At 37.8% G+C, this 27,705-nt stretch overlaps 2 protein-coding genes across 3 annotated transcripts in view; both read left to right on the forward strand.

Moving 5' to 3' along the window:
- Positions 1 to 334: 334 nt before the first annotated feature.
- Positions 335 to 27,705, forward strand: part of LOC134660813 (protein SCAI) — an 89,700-nt gene continuing 62,329 nt past the window's right edge. Inside the window, exons 1-9 of one of the 2 annotated variants that reach the window (XR_010097902.1) lie at positions 335 to 543; positions 721 to 903; positions 2,026 to 2,379; positions 2,459 to 2,694; positions 4,862 to 5,047; positions 5,151 to 5,426; positions 5,802 to 5,972; positions 6,666 to 6,868; positions 10,192 to 10,298. Coding sequence is in view for 1 of the 2 variants with exons in the window: in XM_063516620.1 (XP_063372690.1) it covers positions 434 to 543; positions 721 to 903; positions 2,026 to 2,379; positions 2,459 to 2,694; positions 4,862 to 5,047; positions 5,151 to 5,426; positions 5,802 to 5,972; positions 6,666 to 6,868; positions 10,192 to 10,248 (1,776 nt within the window). In the remaining variant the exon portion in view is untranslated. Of the gene's footprint in view, positions 544 to 720; positions 904 to 2,025; positions 2,380 to 2,458; positions 2,695 to 4,861; positions 5,048 to 5,150; positions 5,427 to 5,801; positions 5,973 to 6,665; positions 6,869 to 10,191; positions 10,912 to 27,705 lie in introns of those variants that run through there. The other variant, XM_063516620.1, reaches the window with a different exon arrangement.
- On the forward strand, positions 14,948 to 23,489 carry LOC134661875 (titin-like). The gene is made up of 3 exons (XM_063518100.1): positions 14,948 to 16,399; positions 17,354 to 19,208; positions 21,149 to 23,489. The coding sequence occupies exons 1-3, from the start codon at positions 15,114 to 15,116 to the stop codon at positions 23,291 to 23,293; spliced, it is 5,286 nt and encodes a 1,761-aa protein (XP_063374170.1). The 5' UTR covers positions 14,948 to 15,113; the 3' UTR covers positions 23,294 to 23,489.

The following is a 27,705-nucleotide window of genomic DNA, read 5'->3' on the forward strand; positions in this document are numbered from 1 at the left end:
AAAATCAACAAGAATATGCTGAAGGAACTGTAAAAACAGTACGATATGCTTCCCTGCTTCCCACAACTGAAAAAAACGTTCTACTTGAAAATGACTGGAAATATCGTGATATAGCCTCAAGACAAATAAGTTGTGATCAATATATTATATTAACGGAAAAGCAAACAGACACGCATGGGCTGGCTTCCATTAAACGGTTGTACCAGGAACTCATAACCTGCTCCACGCCAGTGTGCTCTTACTGGTTTTCGGACAGCGACTAAACTAAAGACGTTAATCAATATTTAACAGCCAGCAGCCAAATTTCACTTGCGTCTTCCGTTTCTGACAGTTTGTATATTTTGCGCATAGACATGTTTAAATAACGCTACCTGCTTGGCAAAAGCTTGCATTTAAGTTACCCAGCGCCTCAAAGTTTAATTGTTACGAGCTAATGGTTGCGAATGTTGCAATGAATACCTCCCTTGATGACCATGGAAGAAAGGTCATCATTGAATTTTGCCATCTTCTCGAGAAATCGAAACAGTTATTTAACGGTTTAAGGTAATATATAAGTTATATAACATATTAACCACTATTTAATAATGTTTACATAATTAGGTATTATGTAGATACGTTTTAGGAGTTTAAACATCAGAACAGGAACAGATATTACTTACCTCCTTATGTTTTCTTTCATATAATTTAAACCACAAATAATGTACTAATTGATGATTTTAGAGAACTTCCCCAATACGGGCACAAACAATGGCACTCACATTTTGGCCGAACATTCGACGTGTATACCAAACTTTGGAAGTTTCAACAGCAACACCGCGCTATTCTTGACAGCAAATATGGTCTCAAACGGTGGCAAATTGGAGAGATTGCTTCCAAAATTGGTCAACTTTATTATCACTTCTAGTAAGTTATTCTAGTAATACAACATTACTTACTTCCCAAACATACAAAGCTCAATCCTCTGGTGGAATCGCAAATAAAATATTGAATTTAAAGGCATAGGCCATAGGTCACTACAGATCACTCCACAACCACAATTTTCTTGAAATGTTGAGTCGGTAACCGTAGCCCCGACACGATCAAGCGCGCTTGTCAAACAGACATAGCAGGTAGTGAGTAAGTACAGTCGCCATCAGTTTATCGGAGCGGCCGGGCTGTTCAAAAATATCTAAACACGCACTCTAACGCCTTGACAATAAAGGCGTGTTCAGAAGTTTGTGAGCGCCTTAGCGGCTTCGATATATCTGTTCTGTGGTATGTATCTTTATATGTGTACCTACGGCCTATTTATGTCAGTTGGACCGTTACAGTCAGCAAGCGTATGAAAAAGGTGCCATGGTGCGTCCGGGCACCTTTTATAACAATGTTTTCACTAGTTATCGAGGCAGGCGGTGAATTGCCAACCACTGGATGGGGCCCTGAAACTGCCGTCGTGAAGACGACCAGGAGCAACACCGGTGTGAGCACCTCAGGGGTGTCGAGATGTGCACGCCGCTTTCTATGCGTATTATGCATGTTTCACTTCCACCCCTGCAGCATATAGCTCTAACGACTCCTCTCTGGACGACCAATGAAGGCAAGCCAGAGTTGAGAGGCCTGCAAGTTCCTCCGGGGTACACTCCGACCGCCGAAGACCGTGGGTTCGTTACTCTCCAACAGCTCGCCACAAGCTGCCCTGCGGTTATTATTATTTATCTGCCGCCCCCTGGAATTCGCCTTCAAAAGTTTAATTGTTCTATAAATACTATAGGTACCTAACTAGAGACGCATCTCATTTTGTTAAGCTGTTAGAGAATTTTAAGTATCCACATCTACCTGTATACTTATGACGCGTAGTCTGATCCACTACTTTTGATGCTGACTGTACTGCAGGTGGCTTGATCGTCTGGAGTGGCCATTTTAAGTTAAAATTCATTTTAAGCAAGTAAAACTAATTTTACTAAAATATATTTGTTAATAGAGGTTGAGTAGGCTCATTTTACGGTGTTTATGTATAAATGTTAATTTATTGTAATAATTTTGCAGCCTTAGAACTAGTGAGACCGCCTATCTCAATGAAGCGTTTTCATTTTACTACGCCATAAGAGGACGGTGCTACTATACAAAAGCGTGCAAGGAAGATAAATGTGAATTAATGGTCAAAAAATTAAGATATTATGCAAGGTTTATTGTAGTATGTTTGCTTCTCAAGAAAATTAAATTAGTACGAGAATTAATTAAGGAGTTAGATAGACAAATAATTGAATATGGGAACACGTATGACCCAGATGACCAAATGGAGTGGACGGTTGTCGTAGACGAGGTAAAAGCTTTTATTCAAGCGGAACCGGTCATATCGGTTATACATCCCGATAACCATCCCGTGATCCTTTCCCACAGGTACGGAAAACATGATGCCTTATAAAAACATATATTTCTTACACTTCCGTTTGGCACTTATATAATTTAATAATTTCAGGCTCAGCAGTCTGACTACCCCACCCGTAGAAAGATCACCTCAAATGACTCTGTCTCTTCAAGAAGTTTTGATAATAGGAAGTAGTTCACTGCAAGCCAAGTTTTCTGAACTCACCATAGACATGTTCCGAATGCTTCAAACGCTCGAGAGAGAACCGTCGGGACAGCCGCAACACATGTACGACGACTCACCAAGGCAACGATTCATTTCCAATCCTACGCTGCCTACAAGTAAAGGTACCTTTATATATTATGTTCTTTCTAAAATATTCTGAGTTAATATTGATTGTAAATAATAATTAATTTAATAAATTAATATTGATAAATAACAATGATTATAGATTGGCTGTTTGCGAAGTTTTATCATGTTTATTTAGTTCAGCCCTAGTAGCACGGTCGCATTTTTATCGTTTATCACCATGCCTGTCACGTTCTAACAAGTATGTAAGTGCGAAAGTGACGGGCATAGTGATAGTCGATAAAAATGGAACCGTGCTGAGCCCGCAGCAAGCGATTTTGTTCTGCATAAATATGATATACCTATAGATTGCGGCAGAACAGTAAAAGTGAATTATGCTACATCATTTAATAGGTACTTACTTATTGCAAAAAAGGCAACAAATTAACAAATGAATGAATAGAATTTACGTGCACGATATCTCGATGTTTGAGCTAAATAAGTACCTACATTGAAAGAGTGTTTAATAGTACATTACTGCAGACGCCGGGAAAGAAGGGCTTGCCGGGTGAGTAGGTATAGCCGGCCGACCGTAGGGAGGCCGGATAGTGATACGAAGCCGGCAAGACCTTTTCACGGCTAGGCATGTATAGTGCTTTTCTCAAACATGCAATGAAATAAAAAAATACACCACTCAAAAAAAAAAACAAATTTATAATCTTTATAATAAAAATCTAACTTCACAACAAAAGTTTTTTAATTTTCCTTCCAATCCCGCCATAATTGTTTTTTTTTACGGAAGTCGTCCGTATTTTGCGTGTGTTCGAATAGACCTTATTAGGGCCATTATACACAATCTGATAATAAGAATCTCAATTTCTATAAATAAAATAAATGCAGAGGATTTTAAATATTGTCTATGGTCTCTGATGAATTACGTATAGACAAAATTTTAAATTTATTCATCAACACATTGAATCATACAGATTCGTATTCTTAATATCAGTACGTTCGTGTATAACAGGCGTTAACACGGATATTTTGGTCCGAAATAACCATTCATTCACCAAAAATATAAAAAAAATATATAATTCGGCTGTTTAGTCTGTTCATGAACACAGACCCCATGTTTACATTAGAATTTAAAAAAAAATTACTTCCCGGCCTAGGCCTTCAATTTCGTATGAAATTCCTTTACAGTTCTCTGGAGTTGCTCCGCCCTAAACGTGATACTTCGAAGCCTGATATAACGCCCGGAGCGACGACATTTCATTGCATGTTTGAGAAAACAATATTGCAGTTCGCTGTTGATCCTATTGGTACGAAAATAAGAACACAAATTTCAATACATCATGTTGTTATGTCATATCAACTGTATTTATACTTACTATAATTAATTTACAAGAAAGCTATGCACTATGCCGTTGTATTTAACTTTACCTACATGTCACGTAACCTAGAGCTTTATGTTCAAAGTGTTTTCACTTCTTCCAAGTGTATTTTATAGCCTGGCGAAGTGCTTATTTTATGTCAAGTTTCATTTTCAACAAACTAAAAAAAATATGCTTAAAGTCATTTTATTGGGTCATACTTGCTTGGCTTTGTTTTTATAAAACTTACACATCAAAATTTGTTCCGTAGGTATGTACGTAGGTATTTCTTTTGTAGGTACCTTCGTCTACCTACGGAGTCATTTAAATCTCCATTAAGAGAAACATTTGAATAACTTCACGACCGACTACTTACGGTTTTTTTCCTAAAAATCCTATTCAAAGTTTGTTGAAAATGTTTACGCTAATACGGTGTAACTGACCTACTACATAAATATACCCGCAAACCGGCCGCCGCATGCGCGGTTGCCGGAGAACGTCCATTTCGAGGCATCTCGCCGCAATTTTATGTTACCTCGCCGTATTTATACATATGTGATATATAAATAAAAAAATTGTGTGTAAGTATTTTGGCCTGACACGCCCGTGACAACCTAAAAATCGCACTTTAAAAATACACCCGTGTATTCAATATTTGATTAATTTTGTACTTTCTCTATACCTACATGGATAGCAAATTTACAATGCTATTAATAAAATGGCAATATTTTGCCAAACTATAGAATTCAAAACGCAAACCCGAGTAGCGTAGAGTACTTACGCTACTACCTACAGCTACAATGTAACCACGTGAAATGCGTTTACTGGCCGTTGAACCATTTCTTAATTGTTTTAGGATACAATTTGGAGAATGGCCCACGACGTGACAGCCCTCACAAATTTCTACTATTCAAACCATCGCCAAGCCAAGTGTTAGTGTACCTGGCAAGTGGCTGCAACGATCTTCCCCCTAGTGGCGCTCTGCTGTTGTACATCTCTGCAGATGGGCAGATAGTCCCAGCCTCAAAACACCCTGAAGAAAGTAGGCGTCTTCTTAACTAAATGACTGAATATCTACATTGATACCCATTAAATACTATTGAAGTATAAAATACTCAAACATTTTGCATTACTTTTCGTTACAGTGGGTTACGAGGTCGGTGGGCTTATCACGACCTCTCGAAGTGACATTCACAGGGACTGTGTGAAGGAACCAAAAAGCTCGGCCGCCGGCGTCCCGGCCCCCAAATACAAGGAGCAGCAATGCTTGCACCCCGGGGACCTGTACCCCTTCACGCGGAGGCCGTTGTTCATCATCATCGACTCGGACAACTCCTGCGTGTTCCAACACATACCGCGTCACTTTGGACAGCCTCTTGTTATCTTAATGTCGCCTTTAGACGTCCCACAGCCGTTTCAAGGTCAGTCCATTTTTATTGGGAATTATATTATACGTTGAATATTAGGTACGGCCATTTTAAATAAATAAATATTTGTGGACTTTGCTTGAAATAAACGGCGATACCTACTACAAATGAATACCTATGCCACTTTTTAAAAGCATCCGTCATAAAATTAGCGATATGGTAGCCACATGGCTAAATGGGAGCAACTAAGCCATTTTGTCACTGTCTATTTTGCCTCAGTAGGTACATGAGACGCGTTCGGCGATTCAACGGTGTAGATACCTACTCTAATTATTATATTTAGTACATAATTATATTGACTGTAAGTATGATCTATTTCGATACACTTATATTTTGAGTGCATTAAACGGCATAATTAAACTTTTTCAGAAAACAAACAGCAGGGCAACCTTTTCACAATTTTCCTAACTACCCCGTTGACTGCCTTCGCGTACATCTGCGACATACACACCATGTCGTTAAACCACTGGGATCGGGCCCAGGGCTTCGTTGATACATTCATGGCTGAAGCATCACAGATTGTGACCAGAAGTCGCATCGGTACGTATCCATTGTGATATTTAATAAGACAACCGTTATTAATTTGGGAGCGCATCTGATTTAAGAACGTGGCGGATTCTTATATCTGTTATCTTTTTTTAATCCGCTTTGTTAACAGCATATCACCTCTTAATATTCTCGGACCTATTCTTACAAAAACACGAAACCTTCCCGGTTTATGATTTCGCGAAGAAGGGCCTTGAATTTTAAGAAGCCTTAGATACCTGAAAAGCAGCACCATGGCTTACCGTGATGATATATGCTGTGTTTAGTTGCGTCAAGTTTGTAATGTGTGTTTACTTTATATAGTATTGTTAAATGTTTTACAAATTACTGTTTTCTTTCTGGCTCCACATGTATCCTTTTGTGACAAGCAGTGATATTGTGGCTGAACTGAACTGAAGTCCTCTGATTGCGATAAATATAAATGATTCTAATAACGTTTCCTTTACATAAAATTATCTGATCAAATCACAGGTGGTGTGGACGCAAACGCTAATTTGCCTCGCCAATTTTGACCGCCGATATAACCCATGGTACCAATAAAATAAGGACGCAAGAATACCAATTTAAGACGCTAGTATTCGCGTTTGGCATATTTTTAATTTAGAGCGCTCAAATATCACCATTAATCTAAAATTTCTGCAAGCCTCAATCCGGTCCGATATTTTAATTTAATTATTTTATTTACAGACATAATGTACATAATGTTCATGGGCGATGATTATCTGAGGCTACTGCTGCTCCGCTTCGTGTTCTGCGAAGTGACGCTGCGCCTGCACCGGGCTTTCCGCTCCCGAACGCAGCTCACGCGCGCCTCGCCGCCTCTCCCCGAGGAAATACTCGACCATCCCACGCTGGTGCACATTGTGCTAGACCTGGCTATGAATTTACAGGTAAACATCACTACTTAGTACGATACGATAAAAAAGCGGCCAAGTGCGAGTCGGAGTCGCCCATGAAGGGTTCCGTATTTAGGGGATTTATGACGTATTAAAAAAAACTACTTACTAGATCCCGTTCAAACCAATTTTCGGTGGAAGTTTGTATGGTAATGTACATCATATATTTTTTTTAGTTTTATCATTATCTTCTTTTAAAAGTTACAGTGGGACACATTTTACCACTTTGGAAGTGTCTCTCGCGCAAACTATTCAGTTTAGAAAAAAATGATATTAGAAACCTCAATATCATTTTTGAAGACCTATCCATAGATACACCACACGTATGGGTCTGATAAAAAAAAATTTTTTTGAGTTTCTGTTCTAAGTATGGGGAACCCCCAAAATTTATTGTTCTTTTTTCTATTTTTGTGTGAAAATCTTAATGCGGTTCACAGAATACAGTCATATACTTACCAAGTTTCAACAGTATAGTTCTTATAGTTTCGGAAAAAAGTGGCGGTGACATACGGACGGACAGACTGATGGACAGACAGACAGACATGACGAATCCATAAGGGTTCCGTTTTTTGCCATTTGGCTACGGAACCCTAAAAATACGCATCACAATATTTAATATTCTATTATTTTACAAAGAGCAATATCCGCTTCCGATACGTATAGAGGAGCCCAAGCGATATCTTACTGTACATATCGGTCTGCCATTTCTTGCCGGGGAAACGTGCACACAGTCGCACATCTCACTCACTATCATTAGGAGAAAAATATTTTGTTTAAGACATTTTATAAAAAACTGTCCTTGGGTTTATTAGTTTATGAAATAGCTGGCTTTTTTGCCCGCAACTTCGTCTGCGTGGAATGATGATGATGATTGATACTCATACTGTATCATACCATACTCTTACTCGTACATCAGATCGTAGGTACTCATTCTATGTCCTTTACCGGGTCTCAATCTATCTCCATATCTAATTTCATATACATACATCGGTTCAGAAAGAGTGAAGACGTAACAGATAGATATACGAGGGGCGTTCAAAATATTCTCGGTATTGATATCTTACAACCTCTTCTAAAATTTCTTTCGTTACTGGCCGCTAAGGTTTATTCATTGACATTAAAAAAAAGTATAATTCGAACCGAGATGTTCTTTTGTTTTTCTGCAATTGCTGAACAAACATGAACATCATGTGGGAATTGACAATGTTAACTAAATTAGAACATCGATGCGTGATAAAATTCTTGACAAAACAGGGTAAAAATCAAAAAACCATAAAAGAGGAAATGGATTGTGTTTACCGTGAGTCTGCTCCTTCTTTATCTACCATTCAAAAGTGGTCAAGCGAGTTTAAACGTGGAAGGGAGAGTGTTGAAGACGACCCTAGACCTGGCCGGCCTGTAGTAGCTACTTCACAAGAAAATATTGATAAAGTGGAAAAACTTATATTGGAAGATGGTCGAGTGAAGGTAAAATCTATAGCACAAGTAACCAATCTCTCTATTGGTACCGTACATGATATTATCCATGACCATCTTAATATGTCAAAAGTAAGTGCAAGATGGGTTCCGCGAATGCTGACTCGGCTTCAAAAAGACATGCGTGTAGCTTGTTGTTCCGATTTTATTGACCTGTGCGGTGAAAATCCTGATGAGGTGCTGCAAAGAATAGTTACTGGAGATGAAACCTGGGTTCATCATTATGACCCAGAGAGTAAACAAGAGTCCATGCAGTGGCACATTAAGGGTTCAGCTCATCCCAAGAAATTCAAGGTCATCCCTTCAGCTGGCAAGGTCATGGCCACGATATTTTGGGATTGTGAAGGAGTATTACTGATCGATTATAAAGAAAAAGGTGTAAATATCACAGGACAGTACTACGCTAACATTCTACGTCAATTAAAGGATGCAATCAAAGAAAAGAGGCGAGGAAAGTTAACCAAAGGTGTTATGCTTCTGCATGACAACGCCCCCGTCCATACTGCTCATATTGCCAAGGCAGCTATTGTTGAATGTGGGTTTGAAACTGTTACTCACCCACCGTATAGTCCGGACTTAGCCCCCAGCGACTTCTTTTTGTTCCCCAATCTTAAAAAGGATCTGCGTGGAAATAAATTTTCCGATGATGAAGCATTGAAGGCGGCAGTGGAGGAGCATTTTTACACCAAAGATAAAAAATATTTTTATGCAGGATTAAAAAAAATAATTGATCGATCTTTTAAGTGTATGAACATAGGGGGGGAGTATATTGAAAAATAAAAATATCAAACTTTTCGTACTTGTTTGTTTTCATTCTCATACCGAGAATATTTTGAACACCCCTCGTACAGTGTTACTTTCGCATTTATAATATTAATAATAATTATATTAGCAGTGACAGGTAGGGTTGTAATAAAATATATTGGCAATCATGATATAAATTCGTATATAGATTAACTTACGGTAATTTATAATACATATGTATATTATAATTGAATATTGTAAGAATAGGTATAACATCTAAATTTAAAACTAAATCATATTTTAGATTAAGACTGTATTTTTCATGAGTAAATGGGCTGTAAATGAGGTCTTGCATACGCGCATATTATAGCAAAAAAATGATAAACATCCCTTAAAACCCTTTAACCGCCAGAGTTTGATATATAAGACATTACATATCCAGCTCATTTCGCCACAGTCTGATAAATAAGACAAAGATCTGATTTGGTTTTTACAGCACATTTATAACTCCCGTAACTATGCCAGCCTTACTCTGCGTGGTACAATTACTGTCGGTGGCGACACGAGCACGCTCGATCAAAAATTGCTGGCGGTTAAAAGTAGAGATGCCCCGAATAGTGGTTTTGGCCGAATACCGAATACCGAATATTCGGCCCCTCTCTCGGCCGAATACCGAATATTCGGCGACCGACTATTCGGCATGACAAGCGAACATTTTGAGTCACAATTATTATGAAAACTGATCGCCAACAAAGCTCAACGTTAGATGACGTTAGCTAAGATATATTTTTGTTGAACATAATTAATGAATAGAGTCAAACAAATCAGACTCATGATAAAAATAAAATGTTTTTTAACCAACAAATGCTCAAATAATGGTCTTCGTATTTAACAACTTTCCAAGAACACATTCTAAATATACCTACATAGTTTTTGGTTATTTTTATTCTGCAATTTTTCTTTTTAAGTTGGTGCAACAGATATTCGGTATTCGGACGAATAGGCCGAATAGGCCGAATACCGAATAGTTGCCGAATATTCGTGGCATCTCTAGTTAAAAGGTTAAAATGTATTTGATAGAGGTTTGTTTGTTGTAGGCCCGCGGCCATTTCCATGATCCCGGGAGCGCCGGGCCGTCGCAGGGCAAGGATTGATCCAGGGTATCTGCCGTTACATTCGCCAAGCAGTGAACATTTCCTACACTCTTCCCTTCATACAAATTAGACCCTAATACCTAACTATCCATTTACATATTATACCTATGTATCGCACTTTACTTATGCCAAGGCTTTTTGCAAGTCATGACGCGTTAAATTTATTCAAATATCTATGAAAACAATTAAGGTTCCTTATGTATCTTTATAAAGATTACCACTTTCTAGCAATTAAGAGAAAATACCTCAAACTATTAAACACTTCTAAGAAAGTTATTCAAAGATATATATCGATATAGATTTATATCTGTATATAAATAGGTAAGCTTTAATACTGTTACAGATTGCATTGCGTTTTTTTGCCGAATGTTGCAAAATGAGTAAATTATAACAAAAAACAATAGTTAATAGTTTTAATATAGTGAATAAATATATAGAAAGGTAAATTTTCGAAAATGTCAATATCGAGCGATTGTAATGTTGACTTTTGAAACCTTTTCCTGCTGTGAGGTAAGAATTTGCTCAACGGAATTGATTTGTTATGTATATAAATATATTATAATTTAAGCTTAAGTATATAGAACTAGTATTGTCAGATCAAAACTATAAAATATATAACATCAGCATTACAATAAGCAAAATATTATTAAAGTAGGTAATTGAATGCATGTTGAAGTCGTACTTAGTAGAAAAGAATAGTACGAGTATGACATACGTAAGCATTCACAAGATATACTTCAGTTAATTAATCAGTTCTCACTTTTTGTTTTAGGGATAACTCACACTAGAACCGATCACCCGTCATAAGAAACGAAGCGCCGGAAGCCTCGGCCCGGGCCCAGGCCGTTCTAGCGTGAGTCATCCTTTGTGCTATCATTACGTTACGATGACTGTTGCGAGGAATACAAAGCATTCTCAAATCAATTCATTGTTTTTGTTACACTTTCCAAAACTCCAGATTATTTACACTACTATAGGTAAATCCAAATTTAAAAACTCCCATTTTCTTTCCACCTTCAACTCCTTGCCACCTAATTATTGATGGGTTTAATGTTCATAATTCGTAATATATTATATTTCAATTAGATATAATAATGTTTATTTATTCATTATCTTATTTTTATTTTTAAATAGACCATGTTGTCATAGTTATTATCCGTTATATATATGTCACAATTGTTGTACCTAAGTACTTCTGTACCTAAGTAGTTCTTGCCCTAAAATGCATTTGTTTCCTCGCAAATACAATGATAAAATTTACCACAATATTTAATATTGGGCTTACTTTCTTACCATTCATAATATTAATACATATATGTATGTATTATACACAAAATGATTAAACAACACGTCTTTAAGTGCCCAGTACGTATCAATAAGTTAAGGCGCTTTGCCTTATTATAAAAAAAATGTTTTCATAATACGCTTAGTGTACCGTTGCTGTCAAATCTTAGCTGATTGAGTACGAACTATAAATTGCTTTACGAAATTAAACCCCTATGGTCCAAGACAATCCTAATTAGACACATTCTTAGTGATCGATTTAATGTGATATTAAAGCACGCGATGTAGGTTCTAGCATAATTTACATTATGCTTTTGAAGGGTAGAATTGTACAAAACCAGCGATAATGTATCTATTGTTGGTCTGAGTGAATGCATAGAAGGCCTGTTTCATTAAATTGTGATATTAAGCAGTTTTGTGGCCTCAACTAATCAAGCATACCACGAGAAGCGCCATGATTTTTTTTTCTATAGTGATTAATGTTTGTATAAGGAAAGCAAATGAGAAATGAAAAGCTTGTAGGTAGTATACATTATTTTATCAGCCCCTACAGACTTACGGCGATATGGCTCGGGCAAAGGGTTCACGCAGAATTTTCGCAAACTTAGTGAACAGTCGACACTCACAGCTTGTTTTCATTAATGTTCTCAACGCCAACCATTTGAACGCGGGTACGTATGTGTAAGTACTCCCATCTATCTACCTATCATAAAATCATAAGCGGTTTAAGATCCACACTTGCGAACGGAGCCTGATATCGGATCTGAGGCAAGGGCCGTTTTCAGTTTCACGAAGTGAGCGTAACTATAGGTACTTAAATGCGTTCAATTTCACCTCTAAATACGGCAACACCTCATTAGCCACTCACTGGTGTCCTGTTTACTGGTTTTCGATCCGACCATTCACGGGTTGACCGCCACTTGAAGGGATATAAGAACATCGTTCATAATATTTACGAAAACGACCCTTTCGGGAGTCATCGGGCCCGACGTCGGCATCCGATCGCAGGTACCCGTACCCGGCGGCCGTGTAGTAATAAGCCCTGATATGTATATTCCACTTTCTCTTTTTCGCCCATGAAATCCACAGTGACACCCAATTTGAAGACTCAAGATGTAAGATTGTGATAAGATTGTCCTCTAATATTTATATATTTATTATTTCTTTCTTTCTTTCTCGGACAGCTTCAGGTCTTCTCGCCGTGAGTGTATAGGGGGTTATACGTGTGTAGGTACTACATAATATGTAGGTACCATACCAAATGTATTTAAAAAGCATTAATGGATTCAAAATATGCAACTAATACTTATTACCCGTGTTTACTTGCATTGTTCAAAATGTACATACAATAAAATTAATATTCCTATGGATTTTTATTTAATTATTTCTTTCCCAAGCATTGTCGCTGTCGAATAATTATATAAAAACTAAATATCAATCACTTCTTAATGAGCGATAATTAACAGTAACACTATCACGAGTACTTACTGACATTACATTTAAGAAATGGTAGTGTAGTAATTTTGCTTCAGTAATATTGCAGTAATCTAATACCTTTAACGAGCAATTCTTGTATATTTATTTATTTCTTTATTTATATATATATATATATATATATTTCGGCTATCTCGGAAACGGCTCTAACGATTTCGATGAAATTTGGTATATAGGGGTTTTCGGGAGCGAAAAATCGATCTAGCTAGGTCTTATCTCTGGGAAAACGCTAATTTTTGAGATTTTATATGTTTTCCGAGCGAAGCTCGGTCTCCCAGATATTGTTAATGTAAATACACTATATTGATTCGCACTATTGAGATTGTATTTAATGGTTGGCATGATACTGAATTTCTTATTTGAAAACACTTCAAACGCGAACCTTACCAACAATAAAACCTAGACGGATCGATGTTTCGCCCTCGTTAGCCTCTGGTTCGAAAATTAAATCGATTATTACTTTACAATTTTATTGAATACTTACCCACCGGCCAACCGCGAAAACTCATCATTTTAAAAATGTAGGTACTCTAGGTTGATCGAGTTTTCGTTTTCATACTTTCCTATATATGTGTATTGTAAATTTCATCGAAATCGCTAAAGCCGTTTTTAAAAATTACCAATAAAATTATGCAAATGTATCTGAATAAATATGATAGATTATTTGCCGCTACTGTTTATAAAAATAAACAGTTACACCTAATCAATAGAACAAAAGTTAGGTACATTCTAATTCAATACTATCTTATCTACCTCGATTACAGCTTTAGAATAGAACCATATGTGACTTATTGATTTGCATAATAATTCGCTATTTATGCAAATCGGCAAGTCACATTTTATGGGTCATACGCAGCAATTAGGATCATGACTCTCCTGCCGACATACCCAAAGTTAGGAGTACTAAAATAATTACTTATACTGCTTGCTTATACGCACATAAGCTAGTTAACTAATGTCCACATGACTAACAACATGTGTTTTAAAATTTATGTCTGACCGATATGTCTATATATTATATACCCTATTAAATATGTACCCTTTCCTGTTTTGAACCCATTGCCGCATATCTTTGCTTCTGTACCTGTTGATGGAGGTGGACAAAAGAAGCATTTAGCTTCGTAAACAGAATAAGAATAAGGTCACACAGGTAAATGTAATATACCAAGTTTCTGATAACTCATATTTTGTTATAAGACTTATAAGCGTGCACACGGCACTTCATAGGTACTAAGTAATATAATATTTCACCGTATAGACATTTATATTACGGACTGTACGTAAATCAACATTCAATTTAGAGATACAACATATTCCATCTCGATAATGAAATGGTCACGCAGTGAACAGAGCTACGAGTCGACACGTAACTATTTGGACTTCGGTCAAGGGACAGTAGCAATCCTGCATCGGTATCAAATAGATATACTTTATACAGCCGCTGGTTTGCTACACGGGTACGTTTTCATTATTAAAATAAGTTTTACTTGTTCAAATTATTCATCTCTAGTTACAAACCTTCACTCGGTTCCTATAAAACGGTGTCTGGGCTCTATAGTTTTACTGATGACGCGAAATGCTTCCCAAAAATAAATTCATGCTCAATCTTATATTTAGCGCGCTTGCACGCACCACAACGCTTCGCCCAGTTGAACTGAGATTTTGTACAGGTCACAGATCTCTTTTCATAAAAAAAAAAACATAAAACAACATTTAGTGGATCCACGCAAAAATAAACAAACACCAAGCATGGTGGCTCGGTAGTGAAAGTGCTCGGATTGAATCAAGGTAAAGCCGCGGCAGAAGTCCAAAATAATTTGTTACACTGCACGCTACTTTATTCACACCTATTTCCACACGAACCCACGCAAATTCAACGTGTTTTCATTTGCAGAGGCTCAGTCTCAAACGAAATGTAGTGTTCTTAGTTTAACGGTGAAAAGTGGAAACTTTGCTGGGTCCGCAAACAAACTGTTAAGTAACTGCGTTACTATCACGATCAAACCCCAATCTACTTAGTTGTTCTTATCCAGCAAAGCTTCACTTATGTGTTTTGTGACTATCTTTGATAATTAACTATTATACATATGGAATCTAAATTGTCGCCAGATAAAGAGAAAAAGGAAAATTCGCGAGAGCCAATAAACGAATACCAATGGGACGACTTGCGAAGAGATCGTGAATTGGGACATTACCCCTGGACACATCTTCTGAAGCCACCATTAGAAGGCGAAATTACCGCAGAGGATATCATAAGAGAAACAACACCACGTAGAAGTATGTCACGTGAATTCTCACGTTCTCGAACCCATTCGCCTGTTGATGGAGGTGGACAAAAGATCCTTAACCTTGACTCTTCGCCTGGAAGCAGCCGTAAACACGGTGACGAAGGGGAAGATGAAGGCGTGCACATACCAAACTTTTCAAAAGAAGTATCTTTAGATTCTGAAGATGATGCCGTCAATCAAGCAATGACTGCTTTCATATGTAGACAGTCAGAAAGTCCATCAAATTCACATTTAGAAGCACCAATAAGTACGCCTAAAAATGTTTCCCCAAAAGGAATTCTAAAACGACGAGTACCAGATGCTTATATTGGGGTCACAGAAACCAGAGAAAAAACAAAATGTTGTCATCCATTAGTAAATAAAATCAAACATTTAGCTGACAAAACTCTGAACAAACTTGAGAAGAATGAAGGCGAAAAGTCTCCATTGCCTAAGCGTAAAAAACACAAAGAAGGACAGGAAATAAGGCTACTAAAATCTTCCCCGGGAGCAGTGCGTAGACAAAAATTTAGCGCAATTAAACTTGGTGATTCAGACGAAATGAGTAAAACAATGAGTGTAGATACCCCTCCTCCAAGAAAAAAGAAAGAACATATTTACGAAGACATAGAAGAATCAAAGAGTCAAGATCGAGACAAATCCCTTCATTTTTCTCCTGATGTAGAAACAGAACGTGAATGTAGCAATAAAGAAAATGAGAGCTTTTTAGAAAGAAAGTCGTTAGCTTCACAAGACCCTAGTTTAGTAATGGAAGATGAAGCTTCCTTAAAATCTGATGAACATGTAATGGAAAAACTGCACAAAATAAGAGATTCAAATAAAGAAGCTGTAATTTTAGACGAAGAAATGGATCCAGACGAGCCCAATGTCGATGAAATATTCCAAAATCAGTTAGACGAAACAAGACCAAAGAACGATTCACCCAACATCACCATTACAGAAATTTTTGACGATGATATATTAGAAACGAGTCATGAACAAGCTCCAGTGCCTATTGAAGCTTCTCCTACTCCGAGCCCGCAAATAAAGTTGGATACAAAAAATGGCGTTGAAATTTTTGAGAAGGAATGGTCTAAAACCTCCAGGTAATTATATATATTTATATATAACAATTTACAGTGTATCCTATTTATAATTTTTCTTTACTGCATACGTAATTGTGACATAACAGCTGTTTCAACACATGCAAAGCGAACACGCTGGCTTCTCACGATTTGTTATATATAGATTCGGCCGAACAGTCTTCCTGCACATTGGTTTAGCTCTTTGAAATTGTCATCAGTGATCCGTGCTCGCGGCTGCTTTCACGCCAGTGATTAGTTCATTTACTGCCTGGTTTTCACAAACGCGTAATGAGTCACTGCCGGTTTACGAATGCCGGCTTAACTTATTTGGATTTCTTAAAGTCGATGACTAAATATGACCTGCTGCAATATTATTACCGGTAGTTAGTAGTAATGAGTAACCTTCGGAGATGGACATCAGAGGGAGGGACTCCTTTAGAAAAACCCGTGAGGCCTACAAGAGAGGGTAGTGTTCAAGTTTATACACCTGACGTACGATGTGCTTGTCAGTTTTTTCAAAGTGATTCTTTACTGCCTGAACGAGTAAATCCTATTGGAACCAGGCCGACGTCGCGAGCCAGTAATTTCATTTCAAATGAAAGGTAAGTCTACTGGCGTAAGATTTTACATAGCATTGCAGTCACAATACCTATTGCTGTCCGTTTAGTACATTTAAAGTGATTTTAAATGAATTTCGCCCGGTGACTGCTGCGGCTAAAACGAGCGCCGATCGTTGGCCTAATTATGACTCAAGAGACGTGTGTGCGTACTTGCGTAGACAGCGTTATATAAATATAACTGGAACGGTTTGCGATGAAGATTTATTTTTGCGATTTAACTGTTTATTACCCCTGCTATGCGAAAAATATATTTTCTAACGTAGGTAGGTTTTCATACCATGCGAATTAAAATTATTTTGTTTTTTATATTTTACCGAGTTATGTGTTATAATATGTGTATTATTTTTATTTACAGTGATCACGAATATGAAATCATCGAAAAACCGCCTCAGAATGTCTTTATGCCACCCGATGCTGAAACGAAGCCTTCCTCGGTGAAAACTGATGATGAATTATCTAGTACTACATCTTTGGAACGTAAATATTTACAACACCCTTCAGACGAAGAAGAACAACATGATGATAAAGAAAATGAAGGCATTTTAAACGCTGAATTACTTCAAAAAGATATCGAAGAGAGATACTTTGTTAATACACCATCCACTATGTCACGAACTGAATGTGAAATTAGTACAAGTCAAGTAGATTCGTCCGCTCTAGAAAATTTACCTTTAAAACGTGACAGCCGCCAAAATGCTGAAGGGATTGACGTAAAAATACAACAACGTATCAAGGTAGGCGCTGGAAAATTAAAATCGCAGGCTAGTAAATTAAAAACAAAATTGCAAAGTATAAAAATGCCAGAAAAGCCAAAAATGAATATGCCTGAACGCCCAAAATTTAAGATGCCTGAGCGTCCGAAGTTTACATTACCTGATAGACCCAAATTTACTATGCCCGATAAAAGGAAATTTAGCCTACCAGACCGCCCAAAGTTCAAAAAGATAAACTTGTCTGAAAAATTATCCTTTGGAGATAAAAAGAAATTTACTCTACCGGAAAGACCAAAATTCAGTGTTCCTGATTTTTCTAAATTTAAAATGCCTGAAACAAAAATTAATTTTCCAAGCTTAGGGAGAAGAAAGTCAAGTAAGCAGGAAGCATCGATTACTGGTTCAATTCCAGATGTAAGAAATACACCTCCAGTTGAATTTGAGGCTAAAACATATCCTAGATTATTTAACAGAAAAAATAAAAAGGAATTACCTAAAACCTCATCATCTCCTAATTTAGATAGAGAAGAAACCCCACCTGCTACTTTTACATTTACTCGAATGAAAAAACAACCAACACAAGTTGCATCTTATATTCCAGACAGCCCTAGTGAACCACGAGAATATGGCACCACTGACAGTTTTGATGCAGATGTTGATGAAAGACGACAGTTTGAAACCACATACGACTTTGACAAATTAGATTCTCAGTATATTCAAGATGAAAGAGAACTATCGCACTTAAACGAAAATGACGCAGGGTTATCGTCGGAACCACATTCACCGGTAAAAGAAGAATACTCTCATGTTATAAACGAAATAAACAACGACGAATTTTTCGTACGACCACGAGGAATATCTCGTGAAAATATTCAAGTAAGAGAATACTTGAGTGACGAAATACGACAAGCTTTCAAAATCCCAAAAAACGCGCTAGCTTTGATGGGAAGTAATTCCGGTGTTAACGATGGAAATATATATGCCAATGAACCAGAAGCTGACCCGGAGCTTATGCTAGATGATGATATGCGCTATTCAACGGAGGACTTAAACGAAAGAGATGACGGCTATTACACATTCCCACCTGTACGTCCGTCACGAGCTAAACGAAAGAAAAAGGAAGAAGAAATCGATACAGTTCAGTATATTGACGAGCACATGACAAATGACATGCAGTTCAGTGACATCGACTTAGCTATATCTGATGATCAGGAACGACTTCATTTAAATAACAATGTGCAAGCCACTCAGCCGATTGAAATGGACACTCAACATAGCTTCGGTCCTTCTAATGAGTTACGTTCTATTCACGAATATGCCAATGATGACGTGATACAATATCCGGAGGATATACCAGTCCAGTCTCAAACTTTGCCTATGCCACCTCAACGAAAAAAGAAATTCGGCAAGCGGGACTTAAGACATTCATCGCTGAATGATTTTAAAGATATTCCAGCATCCGATTTATGGGAAGAGTCCCCTGTGCAAAATGAAGACGTGAGTACAACAAATTCACACTGTTTTACTAATCGGCTTTATTTTATTTTGTAGTTGCATCGCCTAAAAGGCCCCATTGGTAATATCAGTATTACCAATGGGACTCGTAGATAGGTTAACGTAGGTTGTATTTCCGTTAGATAATTAATTTATACCCGTTAGGGGCTATTCATAAATTACGTCAATTCAAATTAGGGGGGGTGGGTATGGACATCGGATGATGGTAGCAAGACGTAGGAGGAAACGGGGTCATTCTAAGCATGATTTTTGGATGATTTTAGGGAGGGGGGGTCAAAAATAGATGACGTAATTTATGAACAGCCCCTTATCAATCCGTTCGATAAACTATTTTTGTCAATTTGTTTGACTTTGCTGGTTAAAATTAGGTTTATGATTAGTACAAATTCAAAATTTAAATTCATTGCAGGCTTGATTTCCGCAAAACAATGTTGGATGCAAATTCCATTATTTGTAGCGGTCCAAACCTATAGAAGAGTAAAAAAGCTCGTATATTTAAATCTCGTTGGTCAAATCAACTCAACTCTAGTTTTTCATCTAAGTAATTTGTTTGTTAAGAAGTTTGAATTATAACCTGGGTTTTAACTAAAATTGTTTTTAGTATTTGTTGTTATAGCGGCAACAGAAATACATCATCTGTGAAAATTTCAACTGTCTAGCTATCACGGTTCATGACTTACAGCCTGGTGACAGACAGATGGACAGACGAACGGACAGACGGACAGCGGAGTCTAAGTAATAAGCCAATAGGGTCCCATTTAACCCTTTGGGTATGGAACTCTAAAAACTTCCGCTAATGTTTCCTATGTCGACGGTCATAATTATGATTCATATTATGATAGGAAACAGAAACAGTGAATGAGGGTGATTGAAACATCGGGGTCGGAAGCCTTTTTAACCCCCGGACGCAAAATGACGCCAATGTCTGTCTGTCTGTCTGTAGCATCGTCTGATCGAGCTGTCTGATGGACCGATTTCGATGCGGTTTTCTACGTGAAAACGAGTTTCCTTGCGGTGGTTCTTAGCTTTATTTGATAGATAGAAATCGGGTTGAAGAGCATCAGTTCTTTTCCAAAATGATGTAAGGCATTTTTGACATAATATAATTTTATTGGGCCAACAGCTAAGGGGATTCTTTTTCTTACCTTCTTGTATTTTATTGGTCATTTATTTTAATACTCATTTTATATACATTTTCCGGCTCTTTTTAATTGCAGCAAAGTGAGTTGATTTGCCAGTATTGTTTTATTAGAGTATGTATTTATGTTTTGCTTTGCCAACGAAATAATTGTTTCAATTGCTCCATCGAGGTTTTTACAAATATTAAACTAATCATAATAAGTTTTTGGCATACATTTCATTCTAGTTTAACTGATGAGACACGTTTTTACTTAAAACGAATGAGTTTTAAGTGAGAGTAAGATATGATAATGCAAGAATATGCTAAAATGGAGCTCATCTGATGATGCAGTCGGAAGGTAATCAATGGAACTCCCCAATAGAAAAACACAAACAAATCGAGTTAAGGCTTATTGGAAAAATCTCGAGAAGTAGGTACTTGGTAGACATGCAAAGAAAGAGTGACATGGAAAGAAGTACAGTCAGCAATAAAAGTTTGTGTCACAAAAATATTTTGACAGGAAATTGTTACAACATTAAAATTACCTGGACCTTGACATGATAGAGTCAGACCAAGAAAAGTCTGCAGCGGATTTGATAGCCCACGTAGTGCAAGTGTTATTTAAAACGTCAAACTTCTATGAAATTATGACGTATAATAACACTTGCACTGCGTGGGCTATCAAATCCGCTGCAGACTTTTATTGGTCCGACTCTAAGCATAAATTATACATTGTATACCTATATATAAATAAAATCACAAAGTTGTTGTTGAGTATAAAAATACTTCTTGTGCATTTCAGATAATCGTGTATAGAACCGAACATGAATACGTCGTTCCTCAAACTGAGACCACAGCAACTGACCGCAGCCCGCTACCGCCGCGACGTAACCGCTCGCGGAGTTCGCGGGGCACATCTCTCTGTGACGATGATCGGACATCTCACGGAGCGGAATCATTAACTATGGACACACATGCGCTTCCCGCTGATTACATCGAATCTGATAAGCATGCTCGCCATGAAAGTCCAGGCTACGCTACCGTTGATAAAAGCGCTTATGCGCCAAATAAAGGTGTTCGGCGATCCCAAAGTAAAACTCCACCTGAGAGACGTCGCAAAAGTCATAGTTCGGAGAGAAAATATTACACCGTTCAACCAGTAAGCAAAAGCTTACCTGATCGTCCACCACGGAAAAAATCCTCAACGAGTCTTATGACTTTGGATAGCTTTTCTAAGCGTTCAGTGAGCGGCGATTTGACGCAGTATGTCGAAATTGATGAACCACAAATTGATGAAGTTCACAAAGATTTAATCTCGGGTGAAGTAGTAAATAAAATGAAAGATAGACCGCTACCACCGCCACCAAGGCCACCTAGGGGGCCAAAACGAAGAAAAAGTGATAAAAACTGTTTTGAAGATCGATGTGATGTTAATGTTGGAGCAGAATCTATTGCAGCTGCTGATAAGGGTATGAAAATGGATGATGTCGTAGAGATAGAGGTATCAACTCAAACCGATCCTCTTCCAGATGATTTAGACTTTGAATTAGGGATGGAAGAGAATCTAGATTTTTCGATGTCAAGTTCCCTGAGAGATATCGTGAACGAAGAGCCTTACAGAAGTAAATCACATAGCAAAATAGGTGAAAGCCCTAGAATTTCCCGGCCAACATCGAGGTCTGAAAAATCGTTCAAACTTTCGGATCCAAAAATTTCTGAATTATCAAAATCCAACATAGGCCGCACGTCTCCTACAGTAATTTTGGTAGAAAGGCGCGTTTCAAGTCCAACAAGGATAAATGAACGCGACGAAATGTTAACTGAAGCGTCCCTGACAGTACAACACATTGACATCGATGAAGCCCATATTCCCGACGTACCTCCGCTTCCAAGGCCAAAAAGTGTGACAAACAGTAGTCCCACTTCTCGTAAAACAGTTCCTTCTAGTGATGATCAAGCTCTTGAAAGGGTCAATGAAGCAAGTAGAGATGTCCAACTGGATAACCTAGTAACGCAAAGATTACAGGTGCGAGATTTAGATGTGGGGCGACTTAATGTTTCAGAATTACAAGCTAGTAAGATTTTAGTATCCGACATAGAAGGTATGACATTACAAGTAACCGAGTTAGATTCAAAATCAGGCCACATCTCGGTCAGTGGTATTGAATTTTCACAATCTGTAATTGATGAAATAGTTAAGAAATTTGCTGAAATTTCAACAAGTGCATGCGTACCACAAGCAGCGCATGAATTACCAAGACCAATGAGCAGAGAGGAACAAACACAAACCGATCAATCAGCCGGTGACACATTGGCTGCAGAAACTAAGTCAACTCTGGAACATGATCCCAGTCAGTCCTCTACTGTTCAAGCTTCGCCACCACCACCACCTCCAAAACATTCTAATGAAGAAGAAGCGACTGCACCTCCACAGAGACCCCCACCCCCAGATTTAACTCCACTCTTGTATTCTTATCTTCAAGATATGACAATGCCTCCAGCCACTTATTACCATAGGCCTACTGCTTTGAGAGACAGACCTTTTACCGAATTTCACGATGCTCAACATCAATCGCCTCCGCCACCGACTCGGCGCGCGAAGCGTAGACCTGCTGCCCCGCATTCAGAGTCGAGCTCTGACGAAGCCCTGACACGCCCGTCACCAAGGCACATGCCGGCTCCAGTAAGACCACATGAACCGACGATAACTGAAGCGGGAGCCAATTTTCTGCGTGTTTGTCACAACTCTATTTCAAGAACTATAAGGAGCATATTTAATTCCTTTGTCTCGTACATTAGCGGTACTGAAGATAAGAAGGATGTGCAAATGGCGCTAGTCATATTTTTGGTCTTGATTGCTGGATTGATAATGTTCGGTCTTAGCGATAGTCGCACGATTCATCACCACCACTGGGAGTTTTTCAATCCTCCTGACGGCAAACAATGATTAAACAACTGCACTTGATTACTTATTACAAGGCAGACATTATAATTATAATTATAATGTACTTAAGTAAAGTCGTAGCATTTTGTTCAAATCAGACTTTCCACTTACTCAACCGAATGTTTAAGCGTTATTTAAGTATTTATTTTAGTAATAACGATTAATTTAATTTTGTATAACTCGGGTTACTACGTTTTCTATTACAACAAGGCAGCCTAAAATAATTATAAATCTGAAAAAACGAATTGATAGTATAAAAATATAGTAGGTGTTATTAACCAATATTGCCTACTAAGGCCGACTTAATACAGTCAACTATCAACGTCTGGGGGAAAGAGAGGGTTTAAATAATAAGTATTATTTGTCTGTATAATAAATATAATAATAACTAAAATAATTTTATACTAACTAAGGCAAACGGCACATGGCCGCTAATATATTTTAGGGAACGACCTACTTTTTAAACTTTCCAGGTAACTACAGGAATTTTCTTCTCTAGTTATTTGAAACTAGACCGTGGTGATTAGTATAATGCCATATAAAAATGGTATGCATCGTAACAGTGCTGGAATGGATTATTCCAGAGGTTCCCAAACACTGCGTCGCCATCGTAGATAGTAAAGAGGGGTGCCGTGAGGCAATCCTACTCACCATGTTACCTATCTTGTTCGATTAGCCTATCTAGGTTAGGGCTGGGTGGTTAGGGCACCGAAATTTTAAACTTACAAGGGCGCCGTGGACCAAAAAAGATTGGGAACCCCTGGATTATTTAATTGAATACTTACATACTTATTGTAATAAATTTTCGTGAGTCTACAGGTTGTTTATCGATGTAAAAGTAGTGTGTCGGCTGATGTTTATGCATTTGTAAAATTCTTTTTTGATGTGTATTTGTAAAAAAAAGCAATAAAGTTTTTAAAATTACCTAACCCTATTTTTTTGTAATATTTGGAGAGTAAGGATTTGGGGGCGTAGGTACAGGTAGGTAAGTAAAAGTAGTGTTAAAACCCGCTTTAGACTACACAATTTCAGGAAACTTACACGAAATTAAAATTGCATACTTGAAAGTACCTATTAAGTAAAAGTCGGGCCACGTTAGCTTTCATGCCAAGTGCTTCGTCCAGTATGTGAGATATATGAATAAATGAAACACACACGTCCGGTCACTTAGATATTTATTACGAGACTAAACGGCCTGCAGAGGGCGCATCCGAATGCACCGCGATATGAGAACATGACAAGTACCGTTAGGTAAGTATAGGTACATACATTACAGTATGGAGCTAAAAGTACCTATACTTCTATCACTATGGATATAGGTATGCAATTATGCATTCCTGCTGCCAGACCAGTCGTCGAGTTTAACTGCCAAACTGTTAATTACTGGATTCATCTTCGAGACCATATTTAAATAGGTATATTAAATTACAATATTGTTATTCACAGTCGAAGAGGGCCTAATTCGTACTATACTTACCTATTATCTTTATAACGTCGCGTATATTAATGATAAGTACTGATACTACTGATATTATTGAAAATCGATCATGCGACCCTAGAGACTCGAATAAAATAAATAAATAAAAATGCATATTGTAACTAACACAATCCCATATTTTATTTAGAATAAGTTAACTCACATTTATAGACGGGTCTAACGCGAAATTTATTCAATTACCTTTATTTAGCGACTTTTCGACAGAGGTTTCACTGGTCGTGGTCGCGGCTAACTGATGTCCCAGCAAAATGTCAAAACAGAGTTTTGTGCAGCTACCCGACGAAAAGTGTATGAAAAAGTTTGGCGTAGGCATCACATTTTCAAACCATCCACTACACATAATGTTAATTATTGTCAATAGTCCGACACGAAACACTATAATATCCACGCACACTTAGAATAAATGCCTAAACCTGACTATAGGTATTTTTTTACAGTTGCTCAAAAAGTGTAACCTACGTTTTGATGTGCACATGCACAGAAATTATAAGACAACAAGTACACTTCGCGCACGAAGTAGGTACAGTCGCCATCAGATATGTCGGAGCGGCCAAGGTGTTCACAATATCTGAACACGCACTCTAACGCCCTGACAATAGAGGCGTGTTCAGATATTTGTGAGCGCCTTAGCCGCTCCGATATATCTGATGGTGACTGTACCTACGTGAGGCTGACGTAAGTGACGAAGCAAGATAATATGCGCTGCAGCCGGACACCTGAAGGTGAAGGGTGGAGGACACCACGTCGGAAGGTGGGGTTAGCAAACAATTTGGTGGGTGGGTTTCATTTCATTGATATTCGTGCGCAAACTACCCTACCTACTTATATATTTACCCAAAACATCCTAACAAAGATCATTAATTTGCAACTTAAAACTCTTCACAACATTTCAGTAAGACAGGCGTTCAATATCGATCTCGAAGTATCAAATAGGTACTTAGCGTGTCACTTCACTATAGCTCGTGTCTATAGGAATTTCCTAATTAGCTAATTTACCTTTAATTTACTTAATCGTGATACGTAATATTAAAATTTTGTTTATTTACTCACTTTACGAGCCCATCAACTTGCACCACTGCTAAATAATCGTGATTATTTAAATTTAACGAAATATATTTAAAAAAGGGGGCCGCTACGGACTGTATCTTGTATTAAAGTACCTTTTGAATACAACTAAACTTTTAACAACATAGAAACTAGTTTCTATGTTGCTGGATTCGTCAATCCATGCGTCCAAAATCAAAACGGCCGTTTTTTGTTTTGAGTTTATTGATTGACGAATCCAGCAACATAGAAACTAGTTTGATGTATTCAAAAGGTACTTTATTACAAGATACAGTCCGTAGCGGCCCCCTTTTATTAAATATCTTTCGTTAAATTGAAATAATCACGATTATTTAGCAGTGGCGCTAGTGTGCACGTTGATGGGCTCTTGAGTGAAATGTTGAAACTTTTTGCATGTTTTTGCATTGCTTATAACCTACATAAGCCAAATATTATTGCGAGAAACCCAAATCATACTGATATAATCTAAGTCACTTTCGTGGTAGGTACCTAGTTAGGGAGTGGTCCAAAATGGTCCAATACTGGTCTTCTATGTATTGTATACCGAAACCGGGATTTCCTGGTTCTCGCCATACAAACTCAATACATAGAGCATTCCCTGGTCCCTAGGTTCTCGAGGTTAAAAAAAGCCTAAAACATTTTTACTTTCAGACTTCAGTGTTTTAGCTGGACAAGGCGGGACAAACTATTTTTACTTGTCGGGATATGTATCGACCCCGAACGCGAGTAAATGTGGTAGTAAATCTAAAATAAATGTGTTTTGAATGTATTAAGTGTGTTATTTATAAATAAAAGAGACACTCCTGGATTCGCGCCAAGAAACACCTAACCTGCTATAAAACAAGTTGTTTTTTTAAATAATAAATATTATAGGACATTTTTACACAAATTTAGGTTCACGGTAATCTCAAAAAGGCTTGTGTTGTGGGTACTCAGACAACTATATATATATAATATACAAATTGTACTTAAATACATAGAAAACAACCATGGCTCAGAAACAGATATCTGTGCTCGTCACACAAATAAATACCCTTACCGTGATTCGAACCCAGGACCATCGGCTTCACAGCCTTCACAGGCAGGGTCACTACCCATCTAGGCCAGACCAGTCGTCGATTTTTTTTTACATCCTTTAAGGGTCAATTATACACCCAGTCCATCCGCCAAGTCCTACCATTAGACCTATTTTTACCCGACTACGGCGAAGCTGCAGCAAACAGAATGAAGGCGTTGGTTAGAGTCGGACCGAGCTAACTCTGTGCTTGGCATTTGCAATTACAAAGTGTAGCAATGTCATCATTAATGTCAAATTTCTAGAAAATATGTCGTTTATAATGACACGGCCCTCACTTTGTTCTATTCAAGTCGGTGCAAAGATATATTAGACCGGACTCTAGGCAGTTAACCTGTAGGTAAAGGAGATGCGTTCCTCTATTGGGTTAAAATGATAATTCAGAAATCAGAAATCGTTTATTGCGAACCATGGTACATGGTCGTTACAATATAAAACCGGCCAAGTGCGAGTCGGACTCGCGCACGAAGGGTTCCGCACCATCAACAAAAAATAGAGCAAAAAAATCGTGTTGGTTGTATGGGAGCCCCCCTTAAATATTTATTTTATTTTATTTTTAGTATTTTTTGTTATAGCGGCAACAGAGATACATCATTTGTGAAAATTTCAACTGTCTAGCTATCGCGGTTCATGAGATACAGCCCGGTGACAGACGGACGGACGGACGGACAGCGAAGTCTTAGTTATAGGGTCCCGTTTTTTACCCTTTGGGTACGGAACCCTAACAACATAGAATCACATGGCACCCTATAAAGTATCGTAGGTAAATTTCAATAT

The sequence above is a fragment of the Cydia amplana genome, chromosome Z, assembly GCF_948474715.1.
Source record: "Cydia amplana chromosome Z, ilCydAmpl1.1, whole genome shotgun sequence".
NCBI classification, from domain to species: domain Eukaryota; kingdom Metazoa; phylum Arthropoda; class Insecta; order Lepidoptera; family Tortricidae; genus Cydia; species Cydia amplana.